The sequence below is a fragment of the Motacilla alba genome, chromosome 4 (genome assembly GCF_015832195.1).
Source record: "Motacilla alba alba isolate MOTALB_02 chromosome 4, Motacilla_alba_V1.0_pri, whole genome shotgun sequence".
NCBI classification, from domain to species: Eukaryota; Metazoa; Chordata; class Aves; order Passeriformes; family Motacillidae; genus Motacilla; species Motacilla alba.
In genome coordinates, this window is record NC_052019.1 from 59,653,491 (window position 1) to 59,675,666 (window position 22,176).

The 22,176-nt window shown below is 41.0% G+C and overlaps 1 protein-coding gene across 2 annotated transcripts in view; it reads right to left on the bottom strand.

Moving 5' to 3' along the window:
• Positions 1-21,897, bottom strand: part of SMARCA5 (SWI/SNF related, matrix associated, actin dependent regulator of chromatin, subfamily a, member 5) — a 29,626-nt gene extending 7,729 nt beyond the window's left edge. Inside the window, exons 1-15 of one of the 2 annotated variants that reach the window (XM_038135811.1) lie at positions 21,848-21,897; positions 12,491-12,565; positions 10,095-10,261; positions 9,383-9,483; positions 8,640-8,740; positions 6,517-6,696; positions 6,012-6,167; positions 5,768-5,899; positions 5,436-5,504; positions 4,954-5,063; positions 3,916-4,142; positions 2,334-2,455; positions 2,093-2,245; positions 697-829; positions 99-247 (exon numbers count right to left, since the gene is read on the bottom strand). In XM_038135811.1, the coding sequence (XP_037991739.1) occupies positions 99-247; positions 697-829; positions 2,093-2,245; positions 2,334-2,455; positions 3,916-4,142; positions 4,954-5,063; positions 5,436-5,504; positions 5,768-5,899; positions 6,012-6,167; positions 6,517-6,696; positions 8,640-8,740; positions 9,383-9,483; positions 10,095-10,261; positions 12,491-12,493 (1,803 nt within the window). In that variant the 5' untranslated portion in view covers positions 12,494-12,565; positions 21,848-21,897. Of the gene's footprint in view, positions 1-98; positions 248-696; positions 830-2,092; positions 2,246-2,333; positions 2,456-3,915; positions 4,143-4,953; positions 5,064-5,435; positions 5,505-5,767; positions 5,900-6,011; positions 6,168-6,516; positions 6,697-8,639; positions 8,741-9,382; positions 9,484-10,094; positions 10,262-12,490; positions 12,566-14,989; positions 15,259-21,847 lie in introns of those variants that run through there. The other variant, XM_038135810.1, reaches the window with a different exon arrangement.
• Between the last annotated feature and the right edge of the window lie 279 nt (positions 21,898-22,176).

The following is a 22,176-nucleotide window of genomic DNA, read 5'->3' on the forward strand; positions in this document are numbered from 1 at the left end:
TTCTCTCCAGCTTGGAACCAAGTTATCATCCAGAGACTCACTATCTTGCCATCACATTTAAATCTACAGGTGAGCGTCCCCTTTTCAAACCTTCTCACCTTCTTTGCCCCTCTTTCCAAAATGTGATCAATATCTTCATCTGTAATCTCACTATCCTTTGAGGCAAACACATGTGTCGCTCCATGTCTGATCATTTGCAGCATTTCATCCTTTCCAAGTTTATTCAGGTTTTGATCTACCAATCTTCCTAAAGATAAAAATGCTTGAGGATAGTAACTGACTAAAGAGTTTATGTTATGGAAGGAGCAATACAGGATTTTTCTCCCCCTTATATTTCCACATACAAGCTACATACTACTGATTCTAAGCAGGTCAACTAAGGTTACCTTACTTTTCTCCATCTATTAAAAAAAGGAAAGACATGCATTTCCCCAGTTTAAAGAAGAAACTGAGTGTTTTAAAAAGCCAAATCTGGCTATATCCCACCAGGTAGGTAAGCATAAAGTTAATGAGGAATTGCTTACTACTACAGTAAAACAAATTTTCAAGTGGATGAGGCCTTTGCACACTCTCTTCAGAGTTCAGATAAGGCAAAAGCAACATTTCCACTGGTTGTTACTGGCTGGTTCCACCATGATTTACAATGGGAGAAGAAGGGAATTTCATCCTAGATACAAAGTGCCTTCATATACTTGCCTTGCTGGATGACTATGGAATCCAGGCGGAGTTTCATTTCCGCACGCTCCACTATTCTTTCCTCCACGGTATTGTCTGTAATAAACCTGAACACTCGGACAGTCTTGGTCTGGCCGATTCTGTGTGCTCGATCCTGCCCAAAACAGTAACAAAAAATTCAGCACTTGCCTTCTAGCATGACTACATAATTAGGTTCAAGATTTTCATTATTTCCAGCACACGAATTTACAAAACAGAACAGCACAGGTTACTTAAATGCTTACAGCTATCCATGGCTACCCAAGATATTACATTTTTATCTACATTGCAAGTTTGGGGGGTTTTTCAATAACACTGGCAGTGGGTCTGTCTCTATGTATCATAGCTAAAAAATAGCAGGATTTGGGTTTTTTTGTTAAATCACACAGGGGAGAAGACTTGGATGCTTCTGACCTTAAGCAACCTTCTGCAGAATCCAAGCATTAAAAAATCATCTCTGTGCTGACTAAAAGCTGCCTTTCTCAAAATCCTTCAGTAGTGCCATGAATAGTTCAAGAAAAATACAATACACTGCCTCTCCTGACTAGTGAAACATGAACCTCTGTGAAAATCAGTATTCTCAACATACACCTGTAGTGGTAGCTGGGACTGCCTCACTTGAGGTGTTAGACACCAGTTCCATCACTCCTCTGAAGTAATTTTTGTAGAGTACTTGAGACCTTTCAGGTTAACTGAAATAATTAAGACATTTCCAAGACGTGTCTCTGAAAGGCCTCATTTGTCAAAAAAACCCAAACCAAACCAAAACCGAAACCAAAACACAACAAAACCAAAACCAAAAACCACTGGCAGTTTTTAGATAGCTTTGCTTTCTTAGGTGGTCACTAATGTCCTTAACATCTATCCAGGATGGAGAGGCATCCAAATCTACTTTAAAAAAACCCTAAAGATAGTTGCTAAAATAAGATCCTTCCATTACCATCACCATAAAAGCAGTTTTTGAAAAGTTTAATTCAACTTTTCTTTATCTCATTTTCAAGATCACAGGAAAAACAGTGCAAACACATTCACCTCCACTCCCCACAACAACAAAGCTTTAAAGCTTTATAGTTGTGGGATTAACAACCTCGATTTAATTCATTTTTAGTTACTCAAGTAGGCTATTTGCATTAAACGACAGTAAGAGGTGTAGCATACACCCAGCATTTCCCACTGCATAAAACACTGTGTAACCCAAATGTGACTGAGGACTAATGGTTCCACACAGTGGAAGCTGCACTTGAACTGAAAATTAGTCTTTTAAATCCTATTCCTGTGCTAAAATGGGAAAATACCAATTTATTTTGGAAGTACACATTTGTAGCAAAGTTCTGTGAGAAAAAGAAAAAAACCCCAAAATTTCCATCTGGAATCTTACCATAGCCTGGAGGTCTACTTGTGGATTCCAGTCTGAATCATAGAGAATTACAACATCAGCAGTTGCCAGATTGATTCCAAGACCTCCTGCTCGTGTACTCAACATGAACACAAATTTTGAGCTGTCAGGATCGTTGAATGCATTAATGGAAGCCTAAATTAATGACAAGAATGTATCAGTTAAACAAAATGTTTTACAAGTAGTATTTTTACATAAATACAATCCTTAAAATTGTAAATACCTGTCGCTCATTGTGAGGAGTTTGTCCATCCAGTCTGCAATATTCATAATTCCTCCACATACAATAATCTTCCAAAATATCTAGGACTCGTGTCATCTGACTGAAGATTAGAACCCTTGAGCCTGTTTGGGTAAAAAAGGTTTCTTATACTTTCACCAACATATAAGATTAAACAAACTCTCCAAGTCTGCACTACCAGAAAAGGAGGGCAATTCCACGTACTAACAAGAAAAGTCGTCCGAATTTCAGACCCCAAACTACGATGCAGGGCTGCAGCTGCTGCTGCCACAGCACATCCATGCCATGGGACATGCTTGTCCTACTCTGATATGTCACTGTCTAATTAATGTCTGGCTTTTCCCTTTCGTTTTGTGTTGTACTCCTTAAGAAAAAGTTCCCAGACACAGCAGAGTAAGATGGTAACACAAATATAAAAACATCATCAAGTATAAATAATAAAATTTTGAAGAATTTGTTTGTTTTGGATTTAAGATCTCTAGAAAGAAAGTGAATTCTTAAGTACTTGTCAGTTTACTTACCTGCCAAGAACAACTTAAAAAGAAAGAAAAGTAAATGTTCAGTACTTTATGCATACACACTCAACCATTTCCAGTCTACTGGAGAAATCTAAGTAAAACACAGGATACAACAAAGTTTCTACTTCCTTTTGTCCTTTGGACTCAAAGGTTAATACTGAACTCTCTTGTTTAAGATGATACTTTGTTTTGAGACCAGTCCAGTACTAATTACAACACCTCATCAATAAACCTGATATCAGGAAATAACCAAAATCAAAAAAAACCACAGTAACCACTGAATTGTTTGGTTTTTAGTCTTGAGTTATATGGCCGCAACTGCTTGGATGATACCTAGATACAAAGTACAGTTTACTTTTATACTACAGAAGGCTGAGGTTTGGACGTGGTTTTGTTTTCTGCAAAGTGTCCCCACTCACTAACTTACCTCCAACTTCTTTAGCAAAGTTACTATTGTAAGCATACTCAAAAAATAGTGAGTTAAAAATTGATTCCAGTGTCATAAACTCTGTGGCAAGTGAGTTTTACAGTAATCCATTTCAAAGCTTTGTCTCTACTATCAAATAACTTTAAAACAACTCAAGAGTTCCCCCATGTTTGAGTGTTTATAGAATACACAGAAGAACCTCAGGTACTGTTCAAAATCACATCCAGCAAGAAAGACCAACATTTAACACAGGATTTGACTTGAACTCTGTATGAGGACTCTGAATAGGAAATGGTCCTTCATGGCAAATCAAAAGTGTGGCTAAAATACTACATAATTATATTTCAAACAGTTAATAAGACTAATAAAGAAAACCTAAAGCCCCAATCAAATGATGTTTTTATGGTCTCAACTTAGCTGGGATGAAAAAATGGAAAAAAAAAAAAAAAGAGAAATCAAAACACTTCAGCACAAAGAGCCATAATGGACTATTGATCCAAGCTGGTATCATACTAGAACCAACAATAATCCTGGCTAAAGTCTGCTGGGTTTTGCTCAGAATGCACAAGAACATTACTGAACCAAAAAACTCTCAAAACTCCAGAAAGGAGATGCATACCTTGTTCTTTCAACTTAGGTAGCAATTTGTCCAGAACTACCATTTTGCCACTGTTAGTGACCAAATGCATGTCTGTTGTGTAGGGTGGGCCAGGCTCTGCTCCATCAAAGAGGTAAGGGTGATTGCAGCATTTCCGCAGCTGCATCAGGATGTTCAGCAGTCTCATCTTATCCAGCTTCCCAGCTGAGTTCAGAATATCTATATCCTTCATCAGGATTCGGGTATACCTACAGCAAGGAAAGAAAAAAACCCTTCTGTTCACTCTAAAATGAAGTCTAAAATGAAGCTGGGGGATGATTCTCAAGCTGCATCTTTTGCTGGTGCAGGGGGAGGAGGAGGAAATGTTTGAATGGGTGTAAGCCAGGAAAAGCCTGTAGGAGACAGAACCAGCCATGGGACATGGTTTGGGCATCATTCTTTTGCCTCTGGCCAAGTCAGAAATGTAGCAGAGAGTCATGGAATTGATTGGGTTGGAAGAGAACTCTGAGATCATCAGTTCCAACCTTAGGCTAAACACCACCAAGCACTGGGTGCCACGTCTAGCTTTTTCTTAAATACCTCCAGAGATGGTGAATCCACTACCTGTCTGAGCAGTCTATTCCAACGCTTGACAACCCTTTCCATTAAGAGATTCCTCCTGATGTCTGACCTGAACCCTCCTTGGTGTAGTTTGAGGCCATTTCCTCTTGTCCTGTTGCCTGGGAGAAGAGGCTGATGACCCCCTCGGCTGCACCCTCCCTCCCATCCAGGAGTTGTGCAGAACAAAAAGGTTCCTCCTGAGCCTCCTTTTCTTTAAGCAAGAAGTTAAGCAAGTTTTCTTAAGTCTTTAGGCAACAAGTACTGTCAAAAGCTCTACACTTCATTTAATCAGGTAAATCTCCCTGACATGCATGGTTCTGTCATAGCAGTGTCACAAAGAAATCGGTATAAATTGGGAGTACACCAGAGGGAATAAATCGAGTTCCACACAACCTTCAAGTCACAGACAGCACATTCCTTCTGAGCCTAAACCACAGCCCAGTCAAGCACATTAATTACCACTCTCGCTGCATTTTGCTGAGGCCCACATAAATTTTAACTTCCTTCTTTGGAGGCAAGCTTTTCTCCACATCAGCCTTGATGCGACGGAGAAGGAATGGTCGTAGCACCTGAAAGAGGTTCATCAATAAATGCATTTTGGAAACTGAAACACTGATCAAGTCAATGGATGAATCAAAGAGCAGATATTCTCTATCACTGATACGTGACCTAGTATTAGACAATCTGAAAAAGAATGCAACCTATATGGAGAAATTATTTGCTATATATAGGATATACATGTGCTTTATTTGAAAGACTCAAAGATTAGGTCAAAATGATTTTTCATATGGTTCTGTGTCCTTTGTCTTAATTTTGTTTGACTGAAAATTTGTGGAATAATCCCTCTTATCCTAATAGTCTATCAAAAGAAGCATTATAAGAACTGTTTGGGATTTAACTTAGGTAAACATAACACTTGCACAAAAGGCAAAAGGACTCACCATATGAAGGCGCTCCACCAGTTTTTGATCCCCTAGACAATTGTTGGTATCAAACCATGAATCAAAATCCTGTATCAACAAAACCATCAGTTCATAAGAGGCTTCCTTTCAAGGTGCAATAGTATCACAATGGTGAACAAATACAACTCTCATATGGCCAGGAAGTAAAAGAACAAATTTGGGCTATTTTACGAAAAGCTTTATAACACCAACATTTTTAACTCAATCTATCACTTACCAGTAACTGACACCACTAACTATACATATCCAAGTCTATTTTCAAATTGGGAAAACCAGCAAAATTAATTTGATTAGCAGAAATGAAGACTTACTTCAGCTGAGTTAAAGACATCTGGCAAAAGGAAGTTGAGAAGTGCCCAGAGTTCATGTAAATTGTTCTGAAGTGGAGTTCCAGTTAATAGCAGCCGGTTGGTAGTCTTGAATTCCCTTACAATTTCTGATAACTGAAGGACATTGAGACATGACCAAATATTAAACATATACAAACATTACTAGTCCTCACACCACCAGCCAAATGACCTACACAAATCTCTTTTTCAGTGTAAAATAAATTACCTTTGATTTTTCATTTTTAATCCTGTGGGCCTCATCTATAACAAGGTATCTCCAATTGAACTTTTTGAATACTGACTTCTCTTTGATAAGCATTTCATATGATGTTACACAGACATCCCATTCTCCAGGCAGCAACACATCTCTCACAAAGGCAGCCTAGATAACAAGGCGACAGCTGGTTACTGAGGCTTTGTCAAATTTAAAGCAAAAAGAACACAGCAGCACTGTTACAATTTTCCCATTTTAAGTCTCATGAAGGCAGTGTCCTGCCTTCATAAAAGGAGACTGCAAATCTTTGAACAAGAAATTATGAACATTAAGTGATGAAGCGCTATCTGGGCAACACACACATGAATTCTAAGCTGGTTATACTCCAAGTAGGCAGCATTGTAGGTCTTAAAACCACTACAAATCCAAGTAATGTCCCTTCCCAGGAAGGAAAGGGAAACGACAGCAAGATCACATGCTGGATTTACACAGGAACAACTATCATATCCAAACTTACTCGCTGGTCTTTGTCACCAATCAAACAAACTGCTCGAAGTGTTGGTACCCATCTCTTGAATTCATTCATCCAGTTCTGCAGAGTGGACTTAGGAACTAACACCATGTGAGGTCCAGGAATGTTTCTGTAGTGTTTCATATAGCCAAGAAGAGAAATTGTTTGCAGTGTCTTCCCAAGACCCTGTAAGACACATTAATGTGTTAGAAAAAAGAAAATCTCTCAGAAAACACCTTTGAAAATGAAAACCCAACAGTGAGCTCCGAGCTCAGCATGGAAAGCACAGAAGCCTGAATGAATGAGGGAATACAAAAAGGGTATCAAAACCTTGGTTAGGAAAAGCTTGCAGGGCTTCCCTCATTTCATAATAAAAAAGTAGCAAGAGTATCCCTTTGAAACATTGGATTATTAAGTCAGAATTTTGCCTAACCTTTCAAGTAAGACAACTTGTTAAAAGTACAAGGAAACATTACTTCCTAAAACTTTATATTGTAGACTATGGTGTACTCAGGTGATTTAGAGGTCAAATGTTAAAAATTTAAGTTAGGTATTCACTTAAACGTGACATAAAGTGAATAAATTAAGAACCCTTAGGAATTTTTAATTTATTCAGTTACTTAAGTATTAATATTAATAACATTATCACCACAATATTATATATTGTCATGTATGCTGTCATATTTTGTATAGATTATGTTATTAATGTGTCATAATCATAAATATGTTATAAATAATTTTTAAAAGGAGAGTTCCAGAGGCCAGAAATTACATCAAGTCCTGTGAGGAAAGCGCCAAACAAGTGTAAAAAACTGCATATCTCAAGGAAGAAAACAAATACTGAAAGTCTGGTATAACACAGTATCTTCCACATATAATTTTAACTAAAATAAAACTGAGGAAGAACTGAAAAACCAGATCCTTCCTATACTTTAAGTAATTCAAAAAAATGATTCAAATGCATGGGAATTAAAAACCCCAAATGCCATCAGCACAAGTTATTTCTGTTTCTAAAATTTGAGTCTTTGTCTTCAAAATAACCAAAATGCACTGAGTACAAGATGTGGAAAAGTGTTTATAGGCTGTGTGAAATGTGTTAATAACTTCAAAACAATTAACAGCTAAGAAAAAAACAAAAAAAATTAATAATAATATTTAATCTCTTTAACACAAGATGTATATTGGAATACCACAAATCCAAGGACTCATAAAGCCTCCGAGATGTTTTTGTTAAAACAACCCTCTCCACTTAGCCAAAAAAAAATCCTCTATCCATAAGCATGTATGTTTAAAAAGACTTTGATGTATTTAAAAGTGAAGTATGTTACTTAACAGTAATTTAAACTCTTTTGTCTCTAACTTATCTTTATTACACAGAAATTACAAGATACAGGCAATGAAATACACTGAAATTAATTACATTTCAGACTTTTGTTTCTTCTTTTCTACTCCTTATGAAAAAGAGATACAGCTAAAATTATTTAGGGGACAAAAACACCTGCCTTTGAAACTACTACAACTTCTTCTGCATTCATCCCTTATCTTTCAGGGAAAAAGAATAAAAACCACACAGTTGGCCAGTGCCAACTAAAATGCACATGGTCATGATGAATGAGAAATTTTAACATAGCTCTCTAGGTACATCTATCTTTGGATCATTTTTTCAAGAAAATTCACACTGCTGTAGCTGTTCTGTGGACATCAGTCCACAGAGGGCACTCCTATCCTAATATTTACACATGGCCCTAACAACAGGAAGTGTTTCCATATTTGATGCTCTTTTCATCTATGACACTCTCCTGACAAGTGCAGCTGAAGAATACCAAAACACCTGCAATTTAGAAAGAAAACAGAGGACATGTCATTCTGTGGAACAACTCCCCTCCACCAACTTCACGTTCCTAAAGGCTGACAGATTTTTGAAAACTGCCTGCATGATTTACTTAAATTAAAATACCTTTGACACTAAAAAATTAGTGACTTTAAACACAGTAGAAAAATAAGACTGGCCAAACTATATATTGCATTTTGTGTTATTAAAACTCCTATAAATATACACACTGCTGGACTAAAATGGCATTGTATTGCATGTGTTCTTAAGTGATCCTTAACACAGGCTCTGTGCATACCATTTCATCTGCCAGGATGCCATTGATGCCATTTTCATACAGAGAAATGAGCCAGTTCAGTCCTCGGATCTGGTAATCACGCAGCTTTCCCCATTTCACATCTAAAAGACATCAAAGAATAATTAAAAGATACACAAAAACTTCGGAAAGAACTTTACCACCTGTTGGCTGCTAACTGACAGTGATTACCAAAGCTACAGAACAAAATCAAGTAATAAATTCATTTAATAAATTCAAGAACAATGCAGAGTGGAGACAGCAACATATTAATTTTGGTTCTGCAAGCTGCTGCAACAGCTTTGTTTTCTGCAAGTACCCAAAGCACACAGAAATTCTAAATCCATCATCACTGTCAAAATCAGAACACAGTCAAACATTAAAACAACAGAATACTGAATACCATTAAATGAATTGGAAGCTGTTAGGTGCTTTATATCAGAATATAGATTACATATTAAAATAGTAAAAAATAATAAGATGACAGAATAAAAACTCTTTTCTATTAACTGAAACATAGCAACTGGATTTCCAAGTGACAAGACTCACTGGACCATCTTTCTAGCCAGAATGAAAATAAGCAGTTCCTCCATAATACATTTTGTACCATAAGCTTGGTGCTGGATTTTTTCCTCCCTCTCCTGTCCCACCGAATTATCTCACTATCCTTAGAGAGTATGCAAATCAAGTTAACTTAAAACATTTTGAAGAAATGAACGGGGAAAAAAAAAAGGAAGGAAACACACATGATGGAGATTCTTCAAATCGAGTGCAGATATTCGTTGTCTTGGAGCTTTCTGTTAACAGCTCCTCATCCTCTTCCTGCTCTGTTCTACGGTGTCGATAGCTGGAAAAGTCCAAGCAAGTGGTAAGTTTGTGGACAAACTGAAAAGACATCAAGTTGCTGCAAAATTAAATCTAACGTATATTAATGTATATATTGCAATACAGAATGCAAACACTCAAAGAAATTTCTAGCAACATTCTTCACTAGAATTCATGTTCAGCAGGCTCAAATATCAGCCCAAAGTGACTGGATAGGGATTAATGTGTGCATCAGTACTGGCCTTTAACTACAAGACCGGGAACAATATTGCATTTAAGTTCTGCTGTATCTGCCAAACACTGCAGCCACACAAGCTGCAATGAAGGCAATCCAAATTTCTAGACTTAAAATTTTCAGGCTGCCTGCAAGGTGTTGCATAGCGATGTTCTTCATGAGCTCTTACAATTTAGAGCCATAACTGCCTTACTTTTCTGCCCCTGCTTTTCTTCATGCTGATGCTGCAAGCATCAACACAAATCTCTTGTAACTCCTTGAATTCTTAAGCAATCGTCAACTTACAGATGGGCAGTTGAAACAAAAAAAGGCACAGACACAGGACAAAAACTTAGCAAGTTCAACTTCCACTTTTAAAATACAATAAAATCTTATTTATAGTATGTGTCATCACTCACTCGCCAGCTGACAGTAAATTCTGCTTCTCATCCTTCTTTATTCGTGGACGTCCAGGTTTCATTTTTAAAGGTGAAGTTGGAGTTTTCTGAGCAGCAGGCTGAATGAAATGAGCAAAGAGCTCAGTCTGCTTCAACAGATACTCAAATCTGTTTGCTCTGTCTGTTTGCTGGTGACAAAGGAAAATTAAATAGAACAAGTGAGACATTCCAGTATGCATTAATTCAAAAGAAAAAGCAAACAAATACTTTTTCAATATAGATTCACATTAATTTATACACATCACTACACCACCAAAGAAGAGATGAGAAATATCAATATATCTGCTGCTGACACATTCAATACTCTTTTGTGGGGCCAAGGCTCATCTCTGCTATGCAGCAGGATCAAAGCTGTGAGACAGACCTGTGGCCAAGACTAAAATCTGATTTTGGCACAAAGATTGCCCAAGTCTCACTAGATAAGGCCAGACTCCCTTTAACAACTTTCTTCAATCAAAAGTGATAGTCCCACTCCCAAGAAATTTCCTCCCACGCATCACACACAGGATTCTTCATTGTACTAATTCATTTCTAACCAAACTGGCAACAACTGCTCCCTACTGCACTGGTGATCTGCCTGCTCAGCGAGATACAGCACCTCACTGTGCTGTCAGATAAGCAACAGAGCTGGCATCAAAGGGAACAGTGAGGACAGAACAGCGCATAGCCACAAGCCAGAACATCTGTTTCAGTAGCAGAGACCTTAGATATGCTCAGCCTAAGTCATCAGGCTGCCCCCTTTGATAGGAGTTGCTGTTTCTGCTGCGCAAGAAAAATTACAGCAGACAATATTAGTATCTGAAAGGTTCAGCTTCATTGAGACAGGTTCCATTTGGAATCAACACATCCTGCCAAGGCCACACCAAAACTTTGAACAGACAAACAAACCAAAACCAGCTTCAAGGCCAACAGTAACCACTCTGACATTCTGCCACCTGCCACAGCATAACCTGGTATTTAGCAACTTGCAGCAAAGCTACAGGAAGTCTGTTGTCTTAGTAAAAAGGAACTTATGTTCCAGGCTTCTGCAAGAGCAATGGCAGCTCTGTGAGTGTTTTCCTCCTTAGTGTGAGCAGAACCTGTACTACGGAAGAGACAGGAAGAAAAAGTATTAGAGTATAAAGAGACCACAAAAGAGATCTCCATGTACCACAGAGGACTTAGACTCACTCTAAGGGTATTTTAAGCTTGAATGACACAGCTACAATCCACATCGACTAAATTGAAGTTTCCCTATCTATTCTTCATAGGTTTTGTTTCTTTACTTTGCAAGTTTCTGAGGTTTAAACTAGGTAAGATGTCACTACCATTCAAATTGCTGACCCTTATTTTTTTATTTTTATTGGCTGTACAAAACAGAAATAGAAGAGATGCAGACTGCATTGTAGAAGATTCCTCACTGTAAAATTTAAGTAAGGAATCTTCTGCAATTTTTGGCCCTGCACACACATCCCCACACTTGCTTTCACTGCACTTGAGGATGTTCTTCTAAGTGACTCACAAACATTATCTAGGTCTTTTAGACAGCACACAGAAAAGAACCGGCTGTACTCTGCAATCCTGAGCTATCCTTATACCAACAGAGACGCTCTTCCCATTTTCTTTTTCAATGCATCTCTAAAACACAATTGTGTTATTGTGTAAACACTCTTGTTATTGTGTCTGTCTAGAGACTAAAGGAGACAATTCCAAGTTCACTTCCTTCAGTGTGCCACAAAGTAGCACAAAGAAATATGCAGAAGATGATGGGGTTATTTCAGTGGAGAGAAGAAATAACACAGGAAGCAGCAAATTATAAGAATCAGTTTCACTTTCCTATGGAGAAATTTCACATGGGAGTCACAGACACAGGAATTACTAACAGGAAAAAGGCAAACAGGGATCAGTTGAGAAAGAAACTGCAATGAGATGGTGAGGAATGGGCGACTCCATCTCTTACATTATAAAAACAATGAAGAAATAAAAAACAATGAAAATAACAAATTTTCTTCTTTCTAACCTGTGAAGCACAGAACCAGCACCCATCTTCAAAAACCTGAGGACTCTAATTAAAGCTTCACAAAGAGATTCCTAAAGAATCTTTCCATTTCTGACTGAGCAGCTGAATGCTCAACTCTTTATAATCCCCCTTGCCTATAGGATGGACTGCTCCACAGGTAACTTTAAAATGCTGGAAAGGAGAATGGTCCCAGATGTGTTCTTCTGCGTATTTTTTGTTTCAAGTTACTTAAATATTTTTTAATACCTAGACAAATCTTTATAAACCCATTTAAGATATTTCAAACAATATTATTTTACTTATTTTAAATAAGTGCATATGTACTGAACAGCTGTACACAGTGCCAAATATTACATACCATTTTCTCTTCATATGTAGGATCTGTTTCCTGGATTTCTTTTTGCTTTGCCAAAGATGCATCATCAAAAGACTCCTGAGATGAAACAGAATTAAGAAGAAATATTTCTGAAAAAGGGAAGATACCCATCTAAAGGAAAGCAAGCTTGTTTCACATTGTATTAAAGCAGCAAAAACTGGCTGTAGCACCTGATGATGGATAGACAGCAGTCAGCTCTCTATTATTTCCTATACAATTACCTGGAGATGGATCCAAGACCCCTGCCACGGGGTGAGGGACAGAGATGGGTCTCTGTAATCTGATTTAGCTCCATCATTAAAGCATCACATCAATGTGAATGAGGGAGACAGCTGTGGCCCAGGAGATCAGCATGCCACTTCTAAGGTGCTGAGCCAACCTCTCCTAAAGCTGGCTCTGAGGTGGACTGTGAAAGCACCAGCTCCAGGCCTGAAGTGACGGTAATTTCAAGGTTTTTGCCAGATTACCCAAATCCCTCATCACTCTGTATTAAAGGAATAAATCTAAACAAGAATCTACACTACACTTTTGTCCTGAAAGCTGAGGAGGAGTTTAGGAAACTGTATTTTTCTCCTATGTAGTTTATTAAATTAAATAATGTTTATCACCCATGGTACTACTAACAACAGTAAAACCAGCTGGCTGGGAGAGGGCAGTCCTTCCTCATTCCCTTCCTAACATACTGCCTTCAATTACTCTTTTGGATCAGGGCTTTTTTTATCCTTGTCTCTTCTGTCATTAGGTTAACTCTTTCCACATCATCTCCCATATGCATTTTCATCTTCTGTTGCTAAAACTAAAAGCAGTGAGATGATTCTTCCCTGATAAGCAATGCTAAGGTAACATATAAAAAAATAACTCTTTAAAGGGTGCGAAAATGAAACAAACAAGATGCTTTCAAGTGTTTATTAACCATCTGTTTATCTGAGCCAAGTAAGAATGGGGCTAAATTCAATCTTTACTGGCAAATACAGAACAAAGGAACATGAAAAGTAAGAAATAAATGAAAAAAAAAGGCTGGCAAGAAACAGGATGTTTGTCAGCAGGTATTTCGTCTGGCAGGTGAGGCATGTGAAAACAGAAAAATCCTAACACAAATGTTTAATTAACTAGTCAAAATACAAAGAACTGAGCATAAGAAGTTATGGCTTAAGCTCTTCTGAAGTCACAACCAAATCCTCTTACTCATCCCTCACTGGACTGAGCCAACACCCAGCGAGCACAAGCAAAGGACAGTTGGAACTTCTGTTCGCAATTCCCCTTTCTTCCACAATGCCTAATCTGGAAAGCACAGCAGCAGAGCAGCACGGCCATCCGAGCCCATCATCTGCTGCACAGATGACAAAACCCTGCAATTTAGCTGGAGACCTGGGGAAAGCAGTCCTTCAAATGCTCACGGCTCCAAGGCATTCCAACTCAAACTTCACTGTATGTCAGGAAATCCCTTCCCAAGGTAAAAAAGGAACAGACTTGGCAGCACAGAGAGCCCTCGCTCACAAGCGCCTCGAGAGCACGCGTTTCTCAGCCGGCACACGCTAAACTCCAGCCTGGAATTGCCCTATTTCTGCAGGTTCGAGCAAGATTAATTTCCCACAGTGATTTGGCTACTTGTTCATCCGAAAAACATGGCATTTGCAAATTTATTTAGAACAAGTAGGTTGAACAGCCCAGCGTGACTCAGGGTACAAAACACCTTGCGCTGAAAGCAAGAAAAACCAGTTTCCTGCTATCATTAAAGAAACAATGCTGCGACAGAATTAGCATCTCCAGGCAGTCACTTCCAATCCCTTGAAATTTCTGGAATATATGCGCCTGTTGCCAAAACAACCCCTCCCACAACCCTCACATCGTCTTCCTCCTCAAAAGCAAGAAACAAAAAACAAAACAAAACAAAAAAACCCAAAAAAACAAAACAAAACAAAACAAAAAAAACCCTCAAAAAAAACCCCAAAAAAACCCAAACAAAAAAAAAAAAAAAAACCAAAAAAACCAACCAAAAAACCAAAAGAAAAAAATAGAAAAAACTTTTGAAGCACTTCAGCAGACAAACATCGCTCATGCTTTTTAGACGCCGGGCTAGCTCGCCGCTGGAGCAGGAAGCGCAAAAGCTGGGCAGGGTCTCCGGGAGGAGACAGAAAGCCTGCGGGTGCGTGGGGGGCTCCCGCCGCCCGGTTTAGAAAACAATTCAGTGGCGCGACCCGGCCGCAGCGCCTCCGTCCCCGTGTCCCAGCGGCAGGATGAGCGCGACTCCTGGGCCCCCTGTGCGGCGAGGAGGGGGCGCGGAGGGATGGGACGCCGCCAGACATCCGCACCCCGCCGGGCCGCGCTCCCGGCGAGAGGGAGGGCAGAAGGGAGGGCGGCGGGACCAGAGCGCGACCCGGCTTTGCAGGTCCTCCATTGTCTCCTGTGGCCCCACGCGGCCGGGGTGTCCCAGCTGCCGCCGGGGGAGCGGGGAGACCCCGCCGGGCCAAGCCGACTCACCTCCATCTTGATGTCACCCCCAGCAAGGCCGGCGGAGTAGGGCGGCCCTGTCCCCGCGGCCTCGCCGGTGTTGGCGCCCGGCGGCAGCGGCGGCGCGGGCCGCTCGTCCGGCTGCGGCGGCTGCCCGGCGGACATGATCCCCGCCGCGAGGAAACGGCGCTCCGCCAAGGCTCGGGCTGGCGTCCGGCGGGCTGCGCGCCGCGGGCAGGCGCGGGCGGCAACGGAGATCCCGGCGGAGGAGGAGGAGGAGGAGGAGGAAGAGGCGGCGGCCTGCGGCTCCCGGAGCGAGGCCCAGGCCGGCGAGAGCCGCCAAGCAGCGCTCCAGCCGCGCCGCGAGCCCGCGCTCGCGAGACTTCCTCCCCCCGCGCGGCGGGGACGGCGGGGAGCGAGCAGCGCGCGCCGCCGTAGCCGGTGGGGGGCGCTCCTGGGAGCTGCCGGTAGGGAGCGCTCTGGGATCCGCCGGGATCCCGCTGAGCCTTCCGGGGGCCCTGAGGCCGGTCAGGGAGCGCTCTGGGATCCGCCGGGATCCCGCCGAGCCTTCCGGGGGCCCTGAGGCCGGTCAGGGAGCGCTCTGGGATCCGCCGGGATCCCGCCGAGCCTTCCGGGGGCCTGAGGCCGGTCAGGGAGCGGAAGCCGTCTCTGTAACTGCGGAGTCCTCGCCTCCCTGTGATTTCGGGCTGTACAGGCAACATCGGGTCAAATCTGGGCAGGCATCGGGTTTCATACCCTGCGTAAGATCACAGCGTATTCCGAGTTGGAAGGGACCCACAAGGATCATCGATTCCAACTCCTGGCCCTGCAAAGGACATGGCCAGGGAGTCACACCCTGTGCCTGTCAGCATTGTCCAAATGCTTCTTGAGCTTGGTACTGTGACTGCTTTCCTGGGAAGCCTGTTCCAGTGAAGGCCCAGCCTCCCTCTGGGGGAAGGATTTTTTCCCGAATCCAGCCTGTGAAAAATGCATATCATATGATTGGCTTTTCGCAAATATTAAAATGAATATTATATGTGTTATGTTAGAAAGTTATGCTGTATTAAGCCTTTTAAGTAGTGTGTTAAATTTGGTTTATTAAAATAGAAACTATGCGATGTAAGATACTTTTCTAACTAGCTCAAGGAATGGATAAGATAATCAAGAAATTCTTTGCACAGAGATAACAGCAACAAGACACTAAAATCCCAATGAGAAGAATTACTGCCTCCTTATCGGGAGGAACCAGGCTTGTTCTACCTCCTTTCAGGCTCTGTGGAGCCAATCCTTGATTTATTTACAAGATGAAGCAGGGGAGTTGACAATAAACAGAAAAATCCCTAGTCTGAAAGGAATGTTTGCATCATGTATGAGATATATGAATATACAACAGGCTCTTGCTTTTAAGGGTTAATCCTTTGTTAGCAGACATGCTTTTTTTAGTAAAGCATCTGAACGTTCGTAATTTTTTTCTTTTTTATTGTCCTTTATTGTCCTAACTCTGATTGTCCAAATTCTTATTGCTGTAATCTGTATTACTATTTTAAAAACCATTTTATTACTACTAAAATTTTGAAATTTTAAAGCAAGTAATTGGTGTTTTTCACAAACCTAAACTTCCCCAACACAACTTCAGGCTGTTCCCTCGGGGTCCTGTCACTGTCACCACAGAGAAGAGCTCAGTGCCTGCCTCTCCTCTTCCCCTCAATCTGTAACTGCAAAGGGGTCTCTCCTCAAGTCTCCTACATGCTGAACATGTTGGAACTCAGAATGTCCCACAGACATTCTTGGATGTTCCAGACCCAGGTCAAAAGCATCTGAGACCCTGGCATGCAGCCAAAGACACTCTCGGGGTTTTGATCTTAGCCCATGGAGCAAATTACTAACTCTGTATGAAGCATTACAAGCCACACACACACAAGTTTAGATAGCATAGTAGAAGTAGTCACAAAGTGAAAGGAAGGATTTTTGAGTGCTGTACAGGGGGGTTTTAAGCCTTGTACGCAGGGGTCCAAGTTTTGTACATGGGGGTAAGGAGTTCTAAGATGGAGGGATTTGGGTGTTCCCTGTCCTCTTTCTTTCTTCTTCCTAGACTCCATGTCTTTGGTGATGTTGGCACTCACAGATTGGTTTAGAGTAGAAAGTCACCATTCAATATAGATAGTAGGTATTGGGGAAAAGGTATAAACATGTAGTACGTAATGTATGATATAAAAGATGGCACCAGCCCCCTGGGAGCGCAGTGTGCCTTTGTCTGACCTGCTGAACGGGCCACAGCAGTCCAGGGAGAAGAATCTTTTAGATAACCAACAATAAACAACCTTGAGAACAGACAACAGAGGACTACTGAGTCTTTCTTCGAAGGCACGGGTTGGAGGAGAGACTTTTCCATCTTTTGGGGTCACCCCAATCCAGGGGTGAAACCCCACATCTGGAGTCCCTGGGTGGGCAGGAGACCCGACAGAACAGATCAAGTGACCTGAGTCACTCCTCAAACAGCCTCCCCCTCAAGGCCCTTCACCATCTTCACAGCCCTCCAGGAAAGACTCAGGAATCACCTGAGGAGGTGAAGCCATTCTCTGGCTGGAGCCCAGCAGCAGCATCCCTCCCCACGCCACCTCACGGCTCCAGCACCTCCAGGCGGGAGCAGCAGGGAGGTGTGGTTAAAGCAGGTGACAGCAGTGTGCTATACAGTAACTTACTGATGAGGTGATGAGGCAGCTTCAGGTTGCTGCATGGGCTCCTCATCTCTCCATCAGCTCTGGATAGAGGGACTTGAACATTCACGGAAAGGGTGTCACACAGAGCCACCCTTCCAAGTCCCCTGCTCTCACTTGCCCAGGTTGATGGAGCCAGACCAAGTTTGTAGGTACAGAAGTACAGTTTTGTAACCACCTGAATACAACAACAGTGTCTGCTCCCAGCTTGAAGCATCGTGGGCTGCAGCTCCCTGCTTTAGGATGTGGTTGAGCAGATCTACACCTGCACTGTCTTTTGCTCATGAGAGGCGTGCACCTCCTCATTGATAACCTGCCAGGTGCCACCTACCAGAGCGTGCATCCCAGAACCCTGGACTGCACAGAATAGGATGAAACTGAACAGGAAAATCTGCTTAAGAGCACTACTATTGCACTCCAAGTGCTTACAGAGGCTGTCCAAAGGGCCAGACCTGACCTAGTCAGAAGCAAAAGTCCCCTGACTGGTTCACAGCGTGGATAGCCATGTTCTCCAGATCATCTGAATTACTCTGTACATCTTCTTCTGCATATTTGTCACACCTGTAGGTATTCCAGCAATATTCACAAGTGTTTTCAGTGCAGATGCAGCCACTGAGTGCACTCCACAGGTTTGTGAAGCTGCATCTTCCAACCTGAGAAACCATTGTAACCTGGAATGTAGCAGCAAAACAGACCATCTTCATAGCAATTATTACAACCTTCATTCCATTGTCTTTTATTACAGGCATCCTTTAAATTTATTTGAAATTATTAGCTATGACATTTCCAAAAGATAGTGTCACTTTGTTTCCTGCCAGATCTACTCAGAAGAATAAATTCCCAGAAAAATTTTCCTAAAATAGGATTTCTCAGCTAATCACAATTTTTTTGACATATTTTCCCACTTCTCATTGTCATCTCTTATGACAGATGAAAACTTAGTGCCTGAGCTTTGCTAAATGCTTTTCTATCCATTCAGGGGCACAGCTTGAACATTTTAATACAAGTGGCAGCAAATTACAAATTAAAATAACGGTGTTATTTTAGCCAGCTCTACTCTTCCAGCATAGTCTTGTGTCCACCTGCTGTGCCTCTGCTCCTGCTCCCTCTCCCAGAGCTGCTCCAGATAATGCGGTGCTCTCTCTGTGGTGAAGAGTGTAGGTCATGGTGGGAAGGGAGCTATACTCCCCCCTTCCCATTTTTCATTCTTTTGCCTCCCCTGCAAAGCACACAAACAAAACCATGTATGGAGGAAAATCACTGAGGAAGGAAAATGGGGTAGAATGCCCTTGGGAAGAAGTCAGGTATTTGGGAAAAGCAGTGAGGATATTTCAGCACCTTTGACACCATCTCTTAGACTAAAACTGACAGGTAGGATCTGGTTTGATGGGGAAGGGAGAAAAGCACAACTTCCATCCAAATCTCATTGATCCTTGGCCATCCAGCAAAATAAACCAGCAACCATGCCAGGGTGTGGGGGTGTTGAGATATTTGTGTGCTTGGTATCAGAAAAGGTGAACATTCACCTCTACTTCAACAGGCAAAATAATTGAAAAAAAAAATCTTGCCAAAAGTTAAAAGACAAAAGGCTCTAAATTTCTTTTTGAATTTTCTGAAGTCCTGAAAGCAGAGCAGCAGAATATGGAAAAAAAAAAAAACCAACCCAAAATAAACAGAAAACTGTGGGGGGATAGAATATAAGAAAATAAAGATAGTGGTAACTGTACTAATTACCAAAGATTAGGAACAGGCCTGCCCTTAATAGGCCACAGCTATGTCCAATGAGGATGAGTGCTAAAAAGAGTGGGTTAGCTGGTTGAGAAGGGAGCTGGAGATTGCTGGCTGTACTGTGAAGAAGGAGTCAGTGCTGTGAGGAGCTGCCCATGAGAAATCCCCAAGAAGGTATAGAACTTTTGCAATGACACGACAACAGAAAACCAGAACTGAAACAAAACCCCACCCAACAACAACCAAACCAGACCAAACCCTTCAAAGAAACACCCCAACCAAAGCATGAAAGAGGACTTTCCAAGTTAACATGAACATCTTCATAAACCATACAGAGCCCAAATATGAAGACCTTAAATTGAAAGCAAGCAATGGCATAAAGAAGTTAGTGACAGAGGTTACTGCTGTGCTGAACACCTACATTATGGTCAAATACACAATAAAGCAAGAAATCTTCTCTCAGCCAGTACCTGACAGTAGAGACAACTAATTACTAACATGCTTATGAAGTTAGTAAAGAGCTGTTTAATTACAGATTTTTGTCAAATCTCTCAGGCGACACATCTTGCAATTTTGTTGCTTAGTTGTGCAATCATAACCTTAGTATTCTTTAGATGACTCCTTGTTAAACAAGAAATTGAAACACCACAAGTAAAAGCAACTCTGATACTATTAGCTGTGTAGCAATTATGCTAATAGACATTGCTGAACATGTATCAAAACTGTAAATATTCCCTAAATTTGGGAAACAAAAGGAGTGAAATAAGATTTTTTTGTGGTTGCTCCATGAGACATTTATTTGGGTTCAAGAAGGTAAGAGAGGGGTGAGAACTTGGTTTGTGTTCAGCTCTTAGTGGGGGGATTATCTGGGTTTTTTTTCGTTTACAATGCCAAAGCAAGATACTATCCACGTGAGATAAGATACTGCCAGTTTTTCTACTTTCTCACAAGGCTGATATTGAGCTGGACTATCCCACCAAGAGTAAATACAATTAGACTTATTTCAAAGCCATCACTTCTGTCACTGTCACTTTTCTTCTAGCCTCAGATTAATAGTGCTGCAGGCAAGAGGTGGTGTACACACACACATACACACACACGATCAACAGTCAAAGAAGCCATCAAAATCATGCTACATCTGTTAAAACAAACAAACAACCCCAAAACAAAAACCCCAAAACCCTCTGCCCATCAGCAAAAGTCACTGTCATCAGCTTCATCATAACTGTTAACACATTGATTTTATTAAAAAAACCCATCCCCCACAAAAAAAAAATCCCAACACAAGCAAACAATACCATGTATTAATTTCAGTAGATTCCTTAATGCAATGGAAATGTTTTAAAGTTTAACATATGTAGGTGTATAAATTTCATCTATGTGCTCTTTAAGTTTTGAGTACCATGAAGATGATGTTGAGATTGTTCAAATTACAGTGTAGCCATCCTGGTAAAATTAAACTTCCACAGAAAATAATCAGCCCAAACTTCATCTGCTATGCTTAAACAAACTGTAAGTCTGCTGTGTGTGCATCTTCAAAAAGAAGGCCACAAAAATAGTGACATGTGAAGACCAAAAATCTTTCAAAACTGTGCCCAACAACAAGCCAGTGAATATTTGGTAACAGCAACATGGCATGCAGATAGCATATCAGACTCTGCTTGTGTCCAGCTTAAAACAAGCCCTTTGATCAATAAAATTTACCCATGCAAAAAAAGATGACCATATGGAGTCAACTGCTGATACTCGTTACAGAAATCCTCGAAGAATGGAGATTCTGTAACAAGCAGCACTCTCACAGAAAAAAACGCAGAATTAATAAAATGCTTTTAGATTTAATTTCTTTGCTGCTGTGACTGAAAAGGCTCCACCAAAAGGCAAACGTATATATTTTTTCAATATGTAAAATACATTTTAGTATAAAAAATAATGCACAAACACTTTATTACACACACAGATCTTTCTCTTTTCAAAACTCTGGGTTCTCCTCCCTCTCAGCAACCAGGTTCTGCCCTGGCCCTGTTTCCTTTCATGAAGTTCACTCCTCACCTTACAGTACTGCAGCCAGAGAGAGACAGGGCAAGGAAAGACTCTTTGGAAAACTTACCTCCACGTATTAGCACAGCAGTTAAGCCATGTGACTTACAGAATCACAGAATTAACTAGGTTGAAAAAGACCTTTGAGATCATCAAGATTTCCTCCTGATGCTGTTATTCTTAGAGCAAAAAGGGACTTCAAGAAGTTGGATATAGACCTTCAGTGAACGATAGGGATAAATCTGAAAAATAGGTTTTTTTAAAGCAAGATATAATACTTTAATTTTTCTATTTTAATTACATGGGCAGTTTTATGCCTTCAGTAATAGTTCTAGTTGGACTCACATATACACAGGTATCTATCTGCCTCTACTTTGACACTTAACACTGATAAATATCTACTTACCTGTTGTGGGGTTTCCAGCCCTGGACTGGGGTGACCCCGAAAGATGGAAAAGTCTCTTTCAACCTGTGCCTTCAAAGAGACTCAGTAGTCTTCTGTTGTCTGTTCTTAAGGTTATTTATTGTTGGTTATCTAAAAGATTCTTCTCCCTGAACTGCTGTGGCCCGTTCAGCAGGTCAGACAAAGGCACACTGCGCTCCCAGGGGGCTGGTGCCATCTTTTATATCATGTATTACGTACTACATGTTTATGCTTTTTCTCCAATACCTACTATCTATATTGAATGGTGACTTTCTACTCTAAACCAATCTGTAAGTGCCAACATCACCAAA